At 39.3% G+C, this 13,435-nt stretch overlaps 1 protein-coding gene across 1 annotated transcript in view; it reads left to right on the plus strand.

Annotated features, from left to right (window-relative positions):
• NCAM2 (neural cell adhesion molecule 2) overlaps positions 1-13,435 on the plus strand; it is a 272,786-nt gene that overhangs the window by 93,156 nt on the left and 166,195 nt on the right. Inside the window, exon 9 of the mRNA XM_065401487.1 lies at positions 410-560. Within this exon, the coding sequence (XP_065257559.1) occupies positions 410-560 (151 nt within the window). The remainder of the gene's footprint in view (positions 1-409; positions 561-13,435) is intronic.

A 13,435-nucleotide genomic window follows, 5' to 3' on the forward strand; every position in this document is an offset into this window, starting at 1 on the left:
ACCAATATAATTCCATTGGCTTGATCGGAGTTACTCCTCATTTACAACAGTGTGAGATCAGAATCAGGCCCTTTAGAATTGACAGACAGATTATATCAATCTTAAAATGATAATTTTGGGGATCTAACTACTTGACAGTGTTCCTTTAAGCATGTACTTATTCCCTTGACCATGGAGTCTAGAATCAGAACTTCTCTTTTCTTTAGATTTTTTTTAATTGTATATTTGACAGATTTTGAAATTGCTTAGTCATTAATATTTATTTCACCATACATTATGAGATGTTTTCACAACAAATACTGTACATTCAGTCATAATTATTAATGGTGTTTTATATATAAAACAAATACACATATACGTATATATCTATATATGAAACCCTTTCTCTTTCTTGAATCAATGTAAACAGAGCCCAGATGGCCGTATAGAAGTCAAAGGGCAGCATGGAAAATCGTCACTGCATATTAAAGATGTGAAGTTGTCAGATTCAGGGAGATATGACTGTGAAGCTGCAAGTAGAATTGGTGGGCATCAAAAGAGCATGTACCTTGATATTGAATGTAAGTTCTAACATTTTGTTTTCTCTTTAAATTTGTTTTAAAAGAAAAAAAAGTACATTCTTAATGGAAGATCAAATTTTACTAACAATTCATGCTTAAACTCGAATAATTTAAGAAAAAGTGCCCTTCCAAGGTTAGCAATTCTGAACACACCAGATGAAATCCTGGCCCCAGTGAAGCCAATGAGATTTTTGCCAATCACTTCATGAGGGTCAGAGTTTCACCCATAATGATATTTTGGTGGCTTCCCTCACTGCCACACCTTATGACTGAACTTGGTAACTTTTTCAAGACTTTCAGGCTGGTGGAGACTAGCTGTGGGTGCAAATGTTTTGGCGAATAAAGTAATAACTCATCTGAGCTGCATCTCAGTCTTGAACTGAAGTTTCTAAAAATGTCTGGAATATTCTCTCCCTCTCTTTCCATTACCTCTCCCCCCCCTCCCCCCAACTATACTCCTACTTTTGTTATAACCATTCTTGGAGTTCAAACATGTGACAAATCTCCCTGCCCCCGCTGATCTTGTCACTTCCAATCAAAATTTTGTTTGGTGGAAACTTCACAAGCAACAGTAGTGATATTTGTTCATTGGTATCTGAGACTGATTGGTATATTGGACTTCATCCGAAATCCACTGAAGTTGATGGGAATCTTTCTGTTGACTTCAGTAGCAATTGGATTGGGTCTATAGTGGGGAGGAAGGGAAGATGAGTAATGATTGTTTTGCTTTTGCTGAATCCCAGTTGGGTGACTCCTAAAGTAGCATTGACAGAGATCTCACAGTAGGCTGCATGTGCCACCTTTTTGATAGGAAGTGAGTCTAAAAAGACAAATGAAAAATATTCAGACTGAAGAATTGGAGCAAGTAATTTATGCTGGATGACGGAGATGGAGAGATTTGCCAACACAAATAGAACTAAACAAATACAGTAGAAGCTGTTAAACTGAATTATGAAAAATAGCTTTAATGCAGTTATTCATGAACAATATTCATTTGGAGACTTCTGAGGTTTGTGAAATACTTTTATGTTTTTGAGAGTGTACTCTCTTAAAAGATGCATTCCTTGAACATCTTAGTGTTACCCCTCAGTGCACAGAAAATATATTCCTTTGTGTACATTTTAATTTAAAATACTTTTGCTGTGTCGCTGGTGTAAGGAACAAAAAATGAATACTCTGATGTGTTCCTTTAAAATCCTGTTGTTAAGATCTGTTTTCCTGTAATACACATCTAAGGTGACATGAGATATATTGTTCAATTGAGATTTTAAAATGGCTACTCTTTTTAAAAATAATCAATTTTACTTCTGCTTTTATATTCTGTGTCCAGTGTAGGGTTATGCAATTACAGAAGTGGTTCATGGGCCACATTACGTGAAACATATGAGCTACAGAAACTTAAGAGCACATTAGAAGCACAAAATTAATACTTAAGGGCACAATAACATAATCTCTAGATGAATACAGTGGAATAATGTAGTCAAAGGTCTCTGTCAAAGTAAGAGTTTTAGTATGATAGCAGATGTCCTAAATTGAATTGTAGTACCGTCTTCCTTCTCAATGCGAGGCAGTTGTATGGTAGATTTACTTTTAACACTTAAATAGAACTAATCAGATGGTATTAAAATCGAAAATTTATTAGCATTTGCTGTTAAATCTGGATGTGGTTAACTGCTCAAACTAATTTGAAATGCCAGAAAACTTTCTACAGTTCAAATTGAAAAATCTTTGAACCCATTAGCAGGTAATTGGTGGGTTTGTTTGTTTGTTTGCTGGGTTGTTGGTTTTTTTTTGGACACTTAATATGTTAGCACCATTTAAGATGACAACATTTCAAATATATAATGCATGACTTGTTGTTTTGACCTCACATAGCATTATATGATTAGACCTGATGAAAATGCTATCACGTTGACTGTTTTATTGACTCTTTACACTTTTTATATTATGTGACGGGTTGGATCACAGAAACCCCCTTGGGAGCTGCCACCCAATGTACCAAGACTACCCCGCTCCTGTTTTCCCTGCCACCTCAGGACTCCAGCACCCTGACTTGCTGAGTCAGACACTCCCGTCTGCTTCAACACAGACCCAGGGTCTGAATCACTTGTCCCAAAGCTGCAAGTTTACCTGAAAACAGCTCACAGAAGTGTGCTTGTCTTTAGCACTCAGATGCCCAACTCCCAATGGGGTCTAAACCCAAATAAATCTGTTTTACCCTGCATAAAGCTTATGCAGAGTAAACTCATAAATTGTTCGCCCTCTGTAACACTGATAGAGAGATATGCACAGTTGTTTGCTCCCCCAGGTATTAATACATACTCTGAGTAAATTACTAAATAAAAAGTGATTTTATTAAATACAGACAGTAGGATTTAAGTGGTTCCAAGTAGTAACAGACAGAACAAAGTAAGTCATCAAGTAAAATAAAATAAAACGCGCAATCTATGTCTAATCAAACTAAATACAGGTAAGTTCCTCACCAGTTCCAGAATGCTCCCTTTTACAGGCTAATCTCCTTTCAGCCTGGGTCCAGCAATTACTCACACCCCCTGTAGTTACTGTCGTTTGTCCTAGTTTCCTTCAAGTATCCTGGGGGGATGGAGAGGCTCCTTCTTTAGCCAGCTGAAGACAAAATGGAGGGGTCTCCCACGGGTTTAAATAGACTCTCCCTTGTGGGTGGAGACCCCCCCTCCTCCCTCCTATGCAAAGTCCAGCTCCAAGATGGAGTTCTGGAGTCACCTGGGCAAGTCACATGTCCCTGCATGACTCAGTCTTTACAGGCCGAAGCCATTGTCCACATGGTATCTTGCATGTCTCCAGGAAGACTTCTTATGTGGATTGGAGCATTCCAAGATGCATTGTTCTCCAAGTGTTTCCTGATCAGGTACTTAACCTGGCGAATTCCTTCCTAAAGAAGCTGACCAAATGCCTCCCAAAGCTTACTTAGAAACCAAGCAAGCATACAGCCCATATTCTTAACCTCAAGTAGAAAATGATATATATGTACAAATAGGATGAATAGATATAGTAGACCATAACCTTTACGGAGATATGTTACATGGCACAGGCAGCACAAAACATATTCCAGTTATGTCATACATACATTTATAAGCACCCCCTCCCCATAAAGCCTTATGGGGTACACTGTCACATATTACTTTTTGAATCTTTGTAAGGGACTCAAATACTTAAGAATGGTTCTGTGAGACTGATAACTGAAGTACAATATTTATTTTCAAAGCAAGTGCTCTCTGGTAGCAGGAGTGCAAGTTTCTCCACATTGCCTAAACAGTGAAACTTATTCATGACATGAAGGGAACACCTCTAGTGATGAGAGAATAGTTCTGTCTTCATGCCCATTCTGATTAGACTGCCATTCGTAGTGAAGATTTTTATCATCGGAACACTTGTCCACGAGCAAATGAACTGAGACCACAACTTAATTTGCCCAAACCACAGAGATCTTGTCAAATGATAATGACTTCTACTGACCTTACCCATATTTAAATTAGTGTCCTAGAGATGAAAGCTTCTTTATATCAATAATATCAATCTCCCAAGTCATCCGGTTCCCATAATAAAACTATTTTTAACAAAATGATCTCTTCACAGGACACTCTTGCTATTTTTACATACAACAATCTTGTCAAAATCATCAGGAACAAAATGTAGTTCTCTCATCCACAAATAAATTCCTTCTCTGTAGCTGATGTAATATATCCAGTAGCTGCCTCTTGTTTCCAGTCACTTTCTTGATGATATTTGGGCTGGAGATCTCCTCTGACAACCCTACTGTTCCACCAGTAAATTATGCTGTACTCCTACAGCAAAATGGTGAAAAGGAGTGATTCTTTATGAGATTCTATGAAGTCTGTATAGAACCGATTCTTTGTACAGGTCTGTCTCATCTTATGCGAGGGTTCCGTTCCGCGGTTAGCGCATAAAGTGAAAACCGCGTATTGTCAAAATTACATTGAGTTAAATGGCGGGCGGAATTGCCCGCAATACAGGTACAGTATTAAAATTGTTATTTTTCTCTTTTTTTTGTTTTTGTTTTTGTCGACCGTGTAAAGCTGAAATTGCGCATGTTAAATGTGCATGTTAAAAGATGTGATGTAGAATCTTTGTGATTTTCCAGATTACTTAAATTGATCGCCTTTTTCAGCAGTTCAATAGTAATAACAACAATGTCCTTTACACCTTCTAAATATTTTTAAAAACAAATTTACTAATCCCCATGCAATTCTTGGAAATAGGTATTATAGTTATTGTATTGCACACTTTACTGAAAACATAGTATTCCCCATTTTACATATGAAGAAAGTCAGATACAGAGAAGTTAATTGACTTGCTGAAGGCTACAGAGGGAATCCCCGAGTCAATGTACTAATCTACCAATGTCACACTGGGATTATCCCAGAGTTTTGAATTCCTTGGTTTATATACTAGAATAGCATATGCCATTAAATTTTTTCATTAAAGCCAGAGACATAAATGTATACTACACTGTAATTCATACTATACAATACTAGTGTTGTTCCTAATAGTAATTCATAACCATGCCTAATGCCATTCCATAAATTAATGTTCTTAACAGTGTTTCCTCATGTTCTTTTTTCATTGATTTGAGAAGTTTGTACAGTCACAAAGAACATGTTCGTGTCACATTTTTCCAGTATATTACATTCAGACGTAATGGAAATAAATAGTTTCATAGTGTCTCTATCTCATCACTTTATTCTCAGTGACCATCAGCAGAGACTTAACTATCAGCATGATTGGTGGGAGATTCTACATTTTATCCATGCTTTCTCTTGGAGTTGCTTTTGATAATAAGAGCAATTGCTCTTGAGGAGTGGAAAAGATGACTAGGTCTGATACCATCCTGGCATGATTAATCCTGCTCCTGCCATTTATCTGAAGTGCTCACTGCGTAGACAGAAATCATAGTGGAGCCTAGAGCCATTCCAAACCCAGGCTTTCCTGCAAGTGTCACCTTCATAACAAAGCACCTCAAGGAAGTTTAGGTTGAGGTAAACTTAGTAAGGTAAAATAAACCGATTATAGAAGACAAAAATTCAAAAGAAAGATTTATTGACTTCATTGGCTGTAACATTTTATTCTTTGTACAATGTCTATTACTTACTAAGCATCAAGAGAGTCTGACTTGTGGTTACTAATATGTTTCCAATAAAATAAAATATTCCATGGAAAACTTGACAAAAATATAGAAAGCATAAGAAAGATTATTTTTTCAAAAGAGTAGTAAGGGAGTTAGGCATGCAAATCCCATTGAATGTCCATAGGATTTGGGCATCTAACACCATTAGGCTCCTTTTAAAATTCCAAGATTACTGCACAACTAACACTTTAGTGTTTCTAATTAATATTTTGAATCTCTTTATTTAAGAGCTGTTTGTTCTCCTGGGTGATGGGTATCATAGGCCAGGGCAGGTTAAGCCTCCCCTGACCAGACCATGGCCCTGCCCATGTTGCATCCTGAGTCCCTGCTCTCCCCACCCCCCTCCATCTACCTGAAGCCAGCAGGGACTCAGCGCCAGACAGCAGCCCTGAGCTCTGGCCCATCAGCTGCCAGGTGCGGCCCAGGGTGGTGCTGGGGCCAGCGGGCAGCTGTTGGTGGAGCCAGCAGCTTGGTCTGGCGCTCGGAGGAGGCTGGCTCCTTCAGCCATGGGGGGGCACTCAGGGCTCCAGTGGGTGGGAGGGCAGGGCCTCGGGCAGAAGAGGTGAGGGGCAGGCTAGCCTGCCCGATGGTGGGTGTTCACCTACCACCCATGTTTGTTCTGAAAAAAACCCCCAAAGACTAGAAACATAAAGAAATCCTAAAAAAATAACAGAATCATGGAAATCTTCCCCGCTCTAGTAATGGCACACACTGATTTCTTGAAACTATTCAGCAGAATAATTAACATTTTTTGTACTGGGTTGTCATCAGTGGGGTGGGTTGGAGAGCAATGAAGCCAACATAGAATTTGGTCAACCCCAAATGACCCTTTTAATAGTCTATTCGTGCCTCTGAAGCTTCCTCTGTCCTCACTGTAGTCAAAATGATGCACTGATAACATAGATAAGGGAGATTACAGATGTATGATGTGCTGGCATCTCCAAACAACCAGGACTCTCTCTGCACAACTGAGGTTTTTGTTTTGTTTTGTTTTGTTTTTTACCTAGCACCATAAACTTTAATACCAAGGTGCTGAATGCAATGTGGTATATTTTTCATGCAGTAATGAGATCTGAACAAGTGATTTCCAGACATATGTGCTTTCATAGCAAAATATTACTTTATGGAGAAAAAGAAAGATATCATCATTAAAGCATTATGATACTTTGCAACAAAGAGAACCTTCTTCATTATGCACTGCTGCTTTTCTTCCAAATTACATTAAACATCATCATTGCATAGTTTGTCTCTCGTCTTGCTGACATTGTGTTCAGTGCTACAGAATAAACAAAGAAATGGTATTCTAACACACTACAAAATTTATCTGTAAAGAATCCTATACAGTGCCTATGATGATTTTGTCATTAACACATTCTTTATTTCTTATTGGCAATAGAGTCATTGTTTTTTATTGGAAGCTGAAGTCAACTTCATTAATGTAAGAGCCACTAAATTTAATATGCTGAGCAGATTATCCTCTTGGACCTTTCCACTTTCTTTTATGTTAGTGAACTGTATTTTGTTGCAGTTTATGCAAATTCATTGGCTCAATGCCATTTCACTTTAAAGCTTTTCAAAGGCATTGCATTACTTAAAGGCAAGTTGAACTACAAATGAGGTCCAGCCTAGAGAACTGATTGAAAAGCAGTTCAGATAAACTGAGACATTCAGGGTTTAATGTAATAAGAACAAATGACCTACCATGTTTGATTCCAATTGATATTCCATTTAAGTTATTTTTGTACTGTTATATATTACTAATGAGAGTAGAAATGTATTGTTCAAATTCACCTTCTTTTCATAGAAGCTGATACAAGAATGTCTTGTTAGTAATTAGTCTCCAAGTCAAAGTGATGGTAGGCTGGCTCTATCCCCTTATATGTTAATGATGGTTATGCATCACATCAATCAACATCAATCATATACCAGGTTCCTCACAAGCTTCTATATATTGACATACTATTACCTAGAACAGGGGTCGGCAACGTTTGGCACGCGGCTCGCCAGGGTAAGCACCCTGGCGGGCCGGGCCAGTTTATTTACCTGCTGACACGGCAGGTTCGGCCGATCGCGGCCCCCACTGGCCACAGTTCGCCGTCCCGGGCCAATGGGGGCGGCGGGAAGTGGCGCGGACAAGCGATGTGCCGCCCCCATTGGCCCGGGATGGCGAACCGCAGCCAGTGGGGGCCGCGATCGGCCAAACCTGCCACGTCAGCAGGTAAATAAAACTGGCCCGGCCCGCCAGGGTGCTTACCCTGGCGAGCCGCGTGCCAAACGTTGCCGACCCCTGACCTAGAATTATACGATTTACTATGTTCTAGGCTCACTTGTGTTCCTCTTTCTTTTCATTCATGAATAATTCTAATCTTATACATCATATGATAATCTTGCAAAGTCTTAATACTACTGGGTCACTTTACTGACATGGCAATGAAGTGAAGTGAAGAAGGATTGTTAACAACCTGAATGAAGACAAAATAGCCAACATGCTCATGCTGACAAGGCATACCATTTTTAAAAGAACCTAAGTGACAGAGGAGTCTCAGTCCATTTTCAAAAGTGCCTTAGGAACTTAGGAGCCTAACTTCCATTGAAAAAAGCCGATTGGGATAGATCTTTAAAGGTATTCAGACATTGAATTGAAATATGATTGAAATATGCAGATAGGAGTCTAGTGAGATTGACATTAAGGGGAATAAACACATAAGCAGTTTTTAAAATCCCATGTGGCTCCTATCTCTATCTTTAGGCACCTAAATGCCGTTACATATTTGTCCCTATGAGCCTAAGCCACTTGTGAACAAGGGATTTAAGATGTCTAGGATGAGCTGGGGGGAGGAGGAAGAGTACATAAGTATCCTATGATTAGAGATTACATTGATTAGGTTAGGAGTTAGGGCGAGGTTGATAAAATAAACTACTTAATTAAAAAGAAAGAAAAAGGTCAGGATTAATCACAGTTTAGTCTTAATGGTGTAAACCATGCAGGACTAGAGAACAGGATGTTAAACCCAGAGATATGGCATAGGAGACATTTAAATGATATCAGCTGCATCCAAGAGGACACAAGTATCAAAACATTTTCAAATATTTTCAAAGCATCCTGTCAAACCAGGTACAGTAATGCCTCGCTTAACATTGTAGTTATGTTCCTGAAAAATGTGACTTTAAGCAAAATGATGTTAAGCAAATCCAATTTCCCCATAAGAATTAATGTAAATAGAAGAGGTTAGGTTCCAGGGAAATTTTTTTCACCATACACAGCAATGATGATTGAGAAGCTTGGTTGAGATGGTGAAGTCAGAGGGTGAGATATTTCCCAGGGAATGCCTTACTGCTAAATGATGAACAAGCACTCGGCTGTGCCGTGAAGGGTTAACACAGGGGTCGGCAACGTTTGGCACGCGGCTCGCCAGGGTAAGCACCCTGGCGGGCCGGGCCAGTTTATTTACCTGCCGACAAGGCAGGTTTGGCCGATTGCGGCCCCCACTCGCCGCGGTTCGCCGTCCCGGGCCAATGGGGGCGGCAGGAAGCCGCGGCCAGCAAATCCCTCGCCTGCGCCTTGTAGTCTACAATGCAGCACAGATGGAGGGAGGGGAGACAGCATGACAGACAGAGACAGAGACACACACCCTGAGTGTGAGAGAGAGATGTGCATTGCCCCTTTAAGTACACTGACCCCACTCTAAGTACACTGCCTTTTAAGTAGATCAGCAAGTTGAGACAGCAGCTGCTGCTAGCAAGCTCCCTCCTTCCTGAGCCCTGTCGTGCCCCCCCCACACACACACTCTGTGGAGCTGAGGTAAGTGAGGGGCAGGCAGGAGCGGCGCTAGGGTTTTTGGCGCCCTAGGCGGGGGTCCTTCCGCGCTCCCGGTCGTCGTCGGCAATTCTGCGGTGGGGGGGTCCTTCCACGCTCCCGGTCTTCGGGGCACTTCGGCGGCAGGTCCCGGAGCGAGTGAAGGACCCGCTGCAGAATTGCCGCCGAAGACCCGGAGCGTGGAAGGACCCCCTGCCGCCGAATTGCCGCCCCCCCAAATCCTGGCGCCCTAGGCAACCGCCTAGGTCACCTAAATGGAAGCGCCGGCCCTGAGGGCAGGAGCAGGGGGAGGGGGACACCCTGATATTAGTCTCCCCTCTCCCCCCTCCCCTGCACAGCAAGCAGGAGGCTCCCAGGAGCAGCTCTAAGGCAGAAGGCAGGAGCAGCACATGGCAGTGGGGGGAGGGACAGCTGAACTGCCAGTAATTGATATCCTGCTGGGCGGCTGCTGCAAGGGAACTTAGAGGAGCGGGGAGCTGATAGGGGGGCTGCCGGTCCACCCTGGTTCCAAGCCCCCACCAGCTACCTCCAATGGGCTGCTCTTCCTGCAAGCAGTGGATAAAGCAGGTGGCTGCCAAACAACAGGAGCATTGTGCAACTTTACACGAGCATGTTCTCTAATTGATCAGCAATGTAAAAACAAAACAATGTTAACCATGACGACTTTAAGTGAGGAGTTACTGTACTGTTGAAATAGAATCAATTTTGGTTACACAGATCCTTGTCAAATTATGCTTATAATTGTTTAATGTACAATATAAATTTTAACTTTTACATTAAAGAAATGTTGAGGTTTTAACATGACAACAAAACCCAGGAAATCGATTAAGACTTGCAACTTTTACTTTAACTTTGACCATTATGCACAGCTATAGGAGCAAAAGAGACCTAAAGAGAATTAAAAGTTTTAGGTGTATGAGGAAAGGATCAGGCACATTACATAGAATCTATAAAAACACTACTCCAAGACTCCTTTAGTACCTAAGCAGAGAGGAAGGATGGTTTTGTGGTTAAGGCATGGGTCTGTGTCAAGATATGTGTTCTTGATTCTGCCACAAAGTCCTTGTGTTATCTTGGGGAAGTAAGTGGCTCAACCTTTCCATTCTTCTATTTCCCCATCTGTAAAATGTAGCTATCTCTTCCCAAGCTCAGGGGTTCCCAAACTTTTTTTCCTTGAGGCCCACCTGTGCAGCCGCATCAGGCACTGTGGCCCACTATTAACACTTATTAAGGAAAATTGTTAATTTTAATTTTTACATACATATAAACTGTATATAAACTGTAAATGTATGTGTTTCCTTTTCATTGTAATGTAAACAATTCTAATGTCAGAAATCCCTAGCAATATGCACTCAAAGAAATGCCTCAAGATCTTTGAAACCAAACAGTTTTAGAAAAACTACACTTTAAAAAAATGTTGAAAGGAAAATGTGGCATTCAAACACAGAAAACACAGTTGTGTATAAAACTGAACAAGATTACATGAGTCACATGGAGTTAAAGATGTACTAAGAACTTGACTGAAGAATGCAGTTGTGCCAGCAGATCACCCGGGATTGAGTCACAGCCCATAGTTTGGTAACCACTGTCCTAGCTCATGTGGGTGTTCTAAGACAATCCTTTAAATATAAGCACAAGGTTAAAATGTGAACTTTAGTTATGGATTTTGTTGGCTTTTTCTCGCAAGCATAATGTAATTTTTAAAGTGTAGTTTTAATAACATGGTGACATATTTTTCTTTTTACAAGAAGAACATAGTTTGGCAGGATTAAAAAAAAAAGGATTAATTTTAGCTATGCTTGTTTAAATTGCTATTGTGTTTCCCTCCAGATGAAATTTACTTGTTTGTGTGTTTGCCTCCACAATGCTGCCTGGTAGTAGGCTAGTTTTAAATTCAGTATTCTCTAAGCAAAAAAACCATTTCCTTACAGTAGTTTGCAAGTTGTTCTATTCTATGGATTCATGTTACATCTAATGGGCTAAAACCAACTCCTGATGATGGTCTTTAAATAGCACAATTTAAATTTGAAGTGCAAAGATATCATTATAATCGAATACTTTTTTCAAAAATGTAATAAGAATGTTGCAGGTCCTTACCTTTGTTACTGTAACTGTGTGTGTGTGGTGCTTACATTTCATGATATTAAAATTAATGCAGCTGACCTGAGTGATACTTTTAAATATTACAATACAATCTTTTTCATAAGAGTCAGAAATTAATACATGTGACTGAGTTCTCTCTGAATTTATGAAGAATAAATCTTAGATCAACTCATTTGGATGTATATTCTACTAAATAGCAGGAGTTTTGTATTCTAGCAGCCTTTTAGATACCATTCAGATTTTAAAATGTTCCAGAATAAACACTGAGCCATTTGAAAGTATGTCCTATTAAATTATACTTATTACCCAAAGTCAATATCAAATTAACGTATACACTAAAAGTCATTATAAGTAATAACAGAAATATCCTGTATAATGAATAGATGTTTGCGGATTTCAGGATTAAATGGAACTGCACATATTTATAACATTACTAGTTAGTTTAAATTTAAGCTTGACACATTTCAGTGTCTGAAATGAATCAGCATTTTGGAGATACTCAAAAGTTTCAAGTTTAAGTTTAAGGCTTAAGTTTAGGTTTAAGTTTAAGCTTAAACTAGCTAGAAATCCCAAACTAAAACATTAGATATAACCTCAATATCAGAAAATAAATTGCATTTAATTCTGATAGATTTCCCCTCACAGCCCCAAATATGCTCACTATGACAAACTAATGCTAAATAATATTGGAGCAAATTCTATTTTCTATTATATATGTGCAAACTCAATTACTTTGAGGTTGCCTTGGTGTAACTGAAGGTAGAATTTAACCTACTTTAAAGTATCATCTTCTAGGAAATATTAAATTTTCTGCAGTAAAAGAGCAGCTAATAAAGTAATAAAAATATCCAGTAAAACAATCTTTGAAAAAAAGGAAAAGCTATTTTTCCATCACACGTCTTCCTTTGCATTTCAGAAAATACCAGGGTTACAAATATCAATTTAAATTACTTTGTTCTGTTCTGTTCACATTTTAAGACCACACTTTTCACCATGGTATCTGACTCTTTTATGCGTAATTCTTAGATTTTTCTCTAAGACGATATTATGGGTTGCCAGAACATGGTACTTAGCTACCTCATGTGGTGGTAGCTATTTCACATCATATTGAGAAATCTACTTCTACCTTGAAGTTTATAATTTCACAATTTTACACATTTCAGTTTTTTTACAAAAATATCAAGACAGCTATCTTGGGCAATTTGATTCATGGAGAGAAGACAAATAAGAAAACAAAAAACAAACCATGGAGACACACACGAATGCATAGTTCAATGGTATGTGTGACATCACTATCAGGATTCCAGCTGTGGCATGTCACCAGATGAGGGCTTGTGAGGACTTTGTGACCTAGAGAATGAACTAATGAGCAATAGCAATATGCAGCATGTTCAAGTGGAACATTCAGCACATAACCTTTAGAGTTGTAACTTTTGAATATGCTTGAGTTCATTGTCATTTCTTTCTCCTCTCCAACCCCGCCTTCATTTTTCAAAAGACCCACCTTGGAATGACTGGACACCTACATTATACTATGATCTGAAAGAAAAAAAAAACTACATTATTCATAATGTACAGTTGCAAGCCAAAGTAGTTTTTGTTTTGTTTTGTTTTATATTTATTTCTAGGTTTATTTCACTTTGATTCCTGGTGCTGGAGCTTTCAGGAAAAAACAAAACCCAAACCACACCAATATCACTAGACTGGAGATAAAACCCACAAGAGTTGGCAACACTGCTTCCGTATGAGGGCTCTGGTTGCATTAAAGGA

Source organism: Emys orbicularis, chromosome 1, assembly GCF_028017835.1.
Source record: "Emys orbicularis isolate rEmyOrb1 chromosome 1, rEmyOrb1.hap1, whole genome shotgun sequence".
Classification (NCBI taxonomy): domain Eukaryota; kingdom Metazoa; phylum Chordata; order Testudines; family Emydidae; genus Emys; species Emys orbicularis.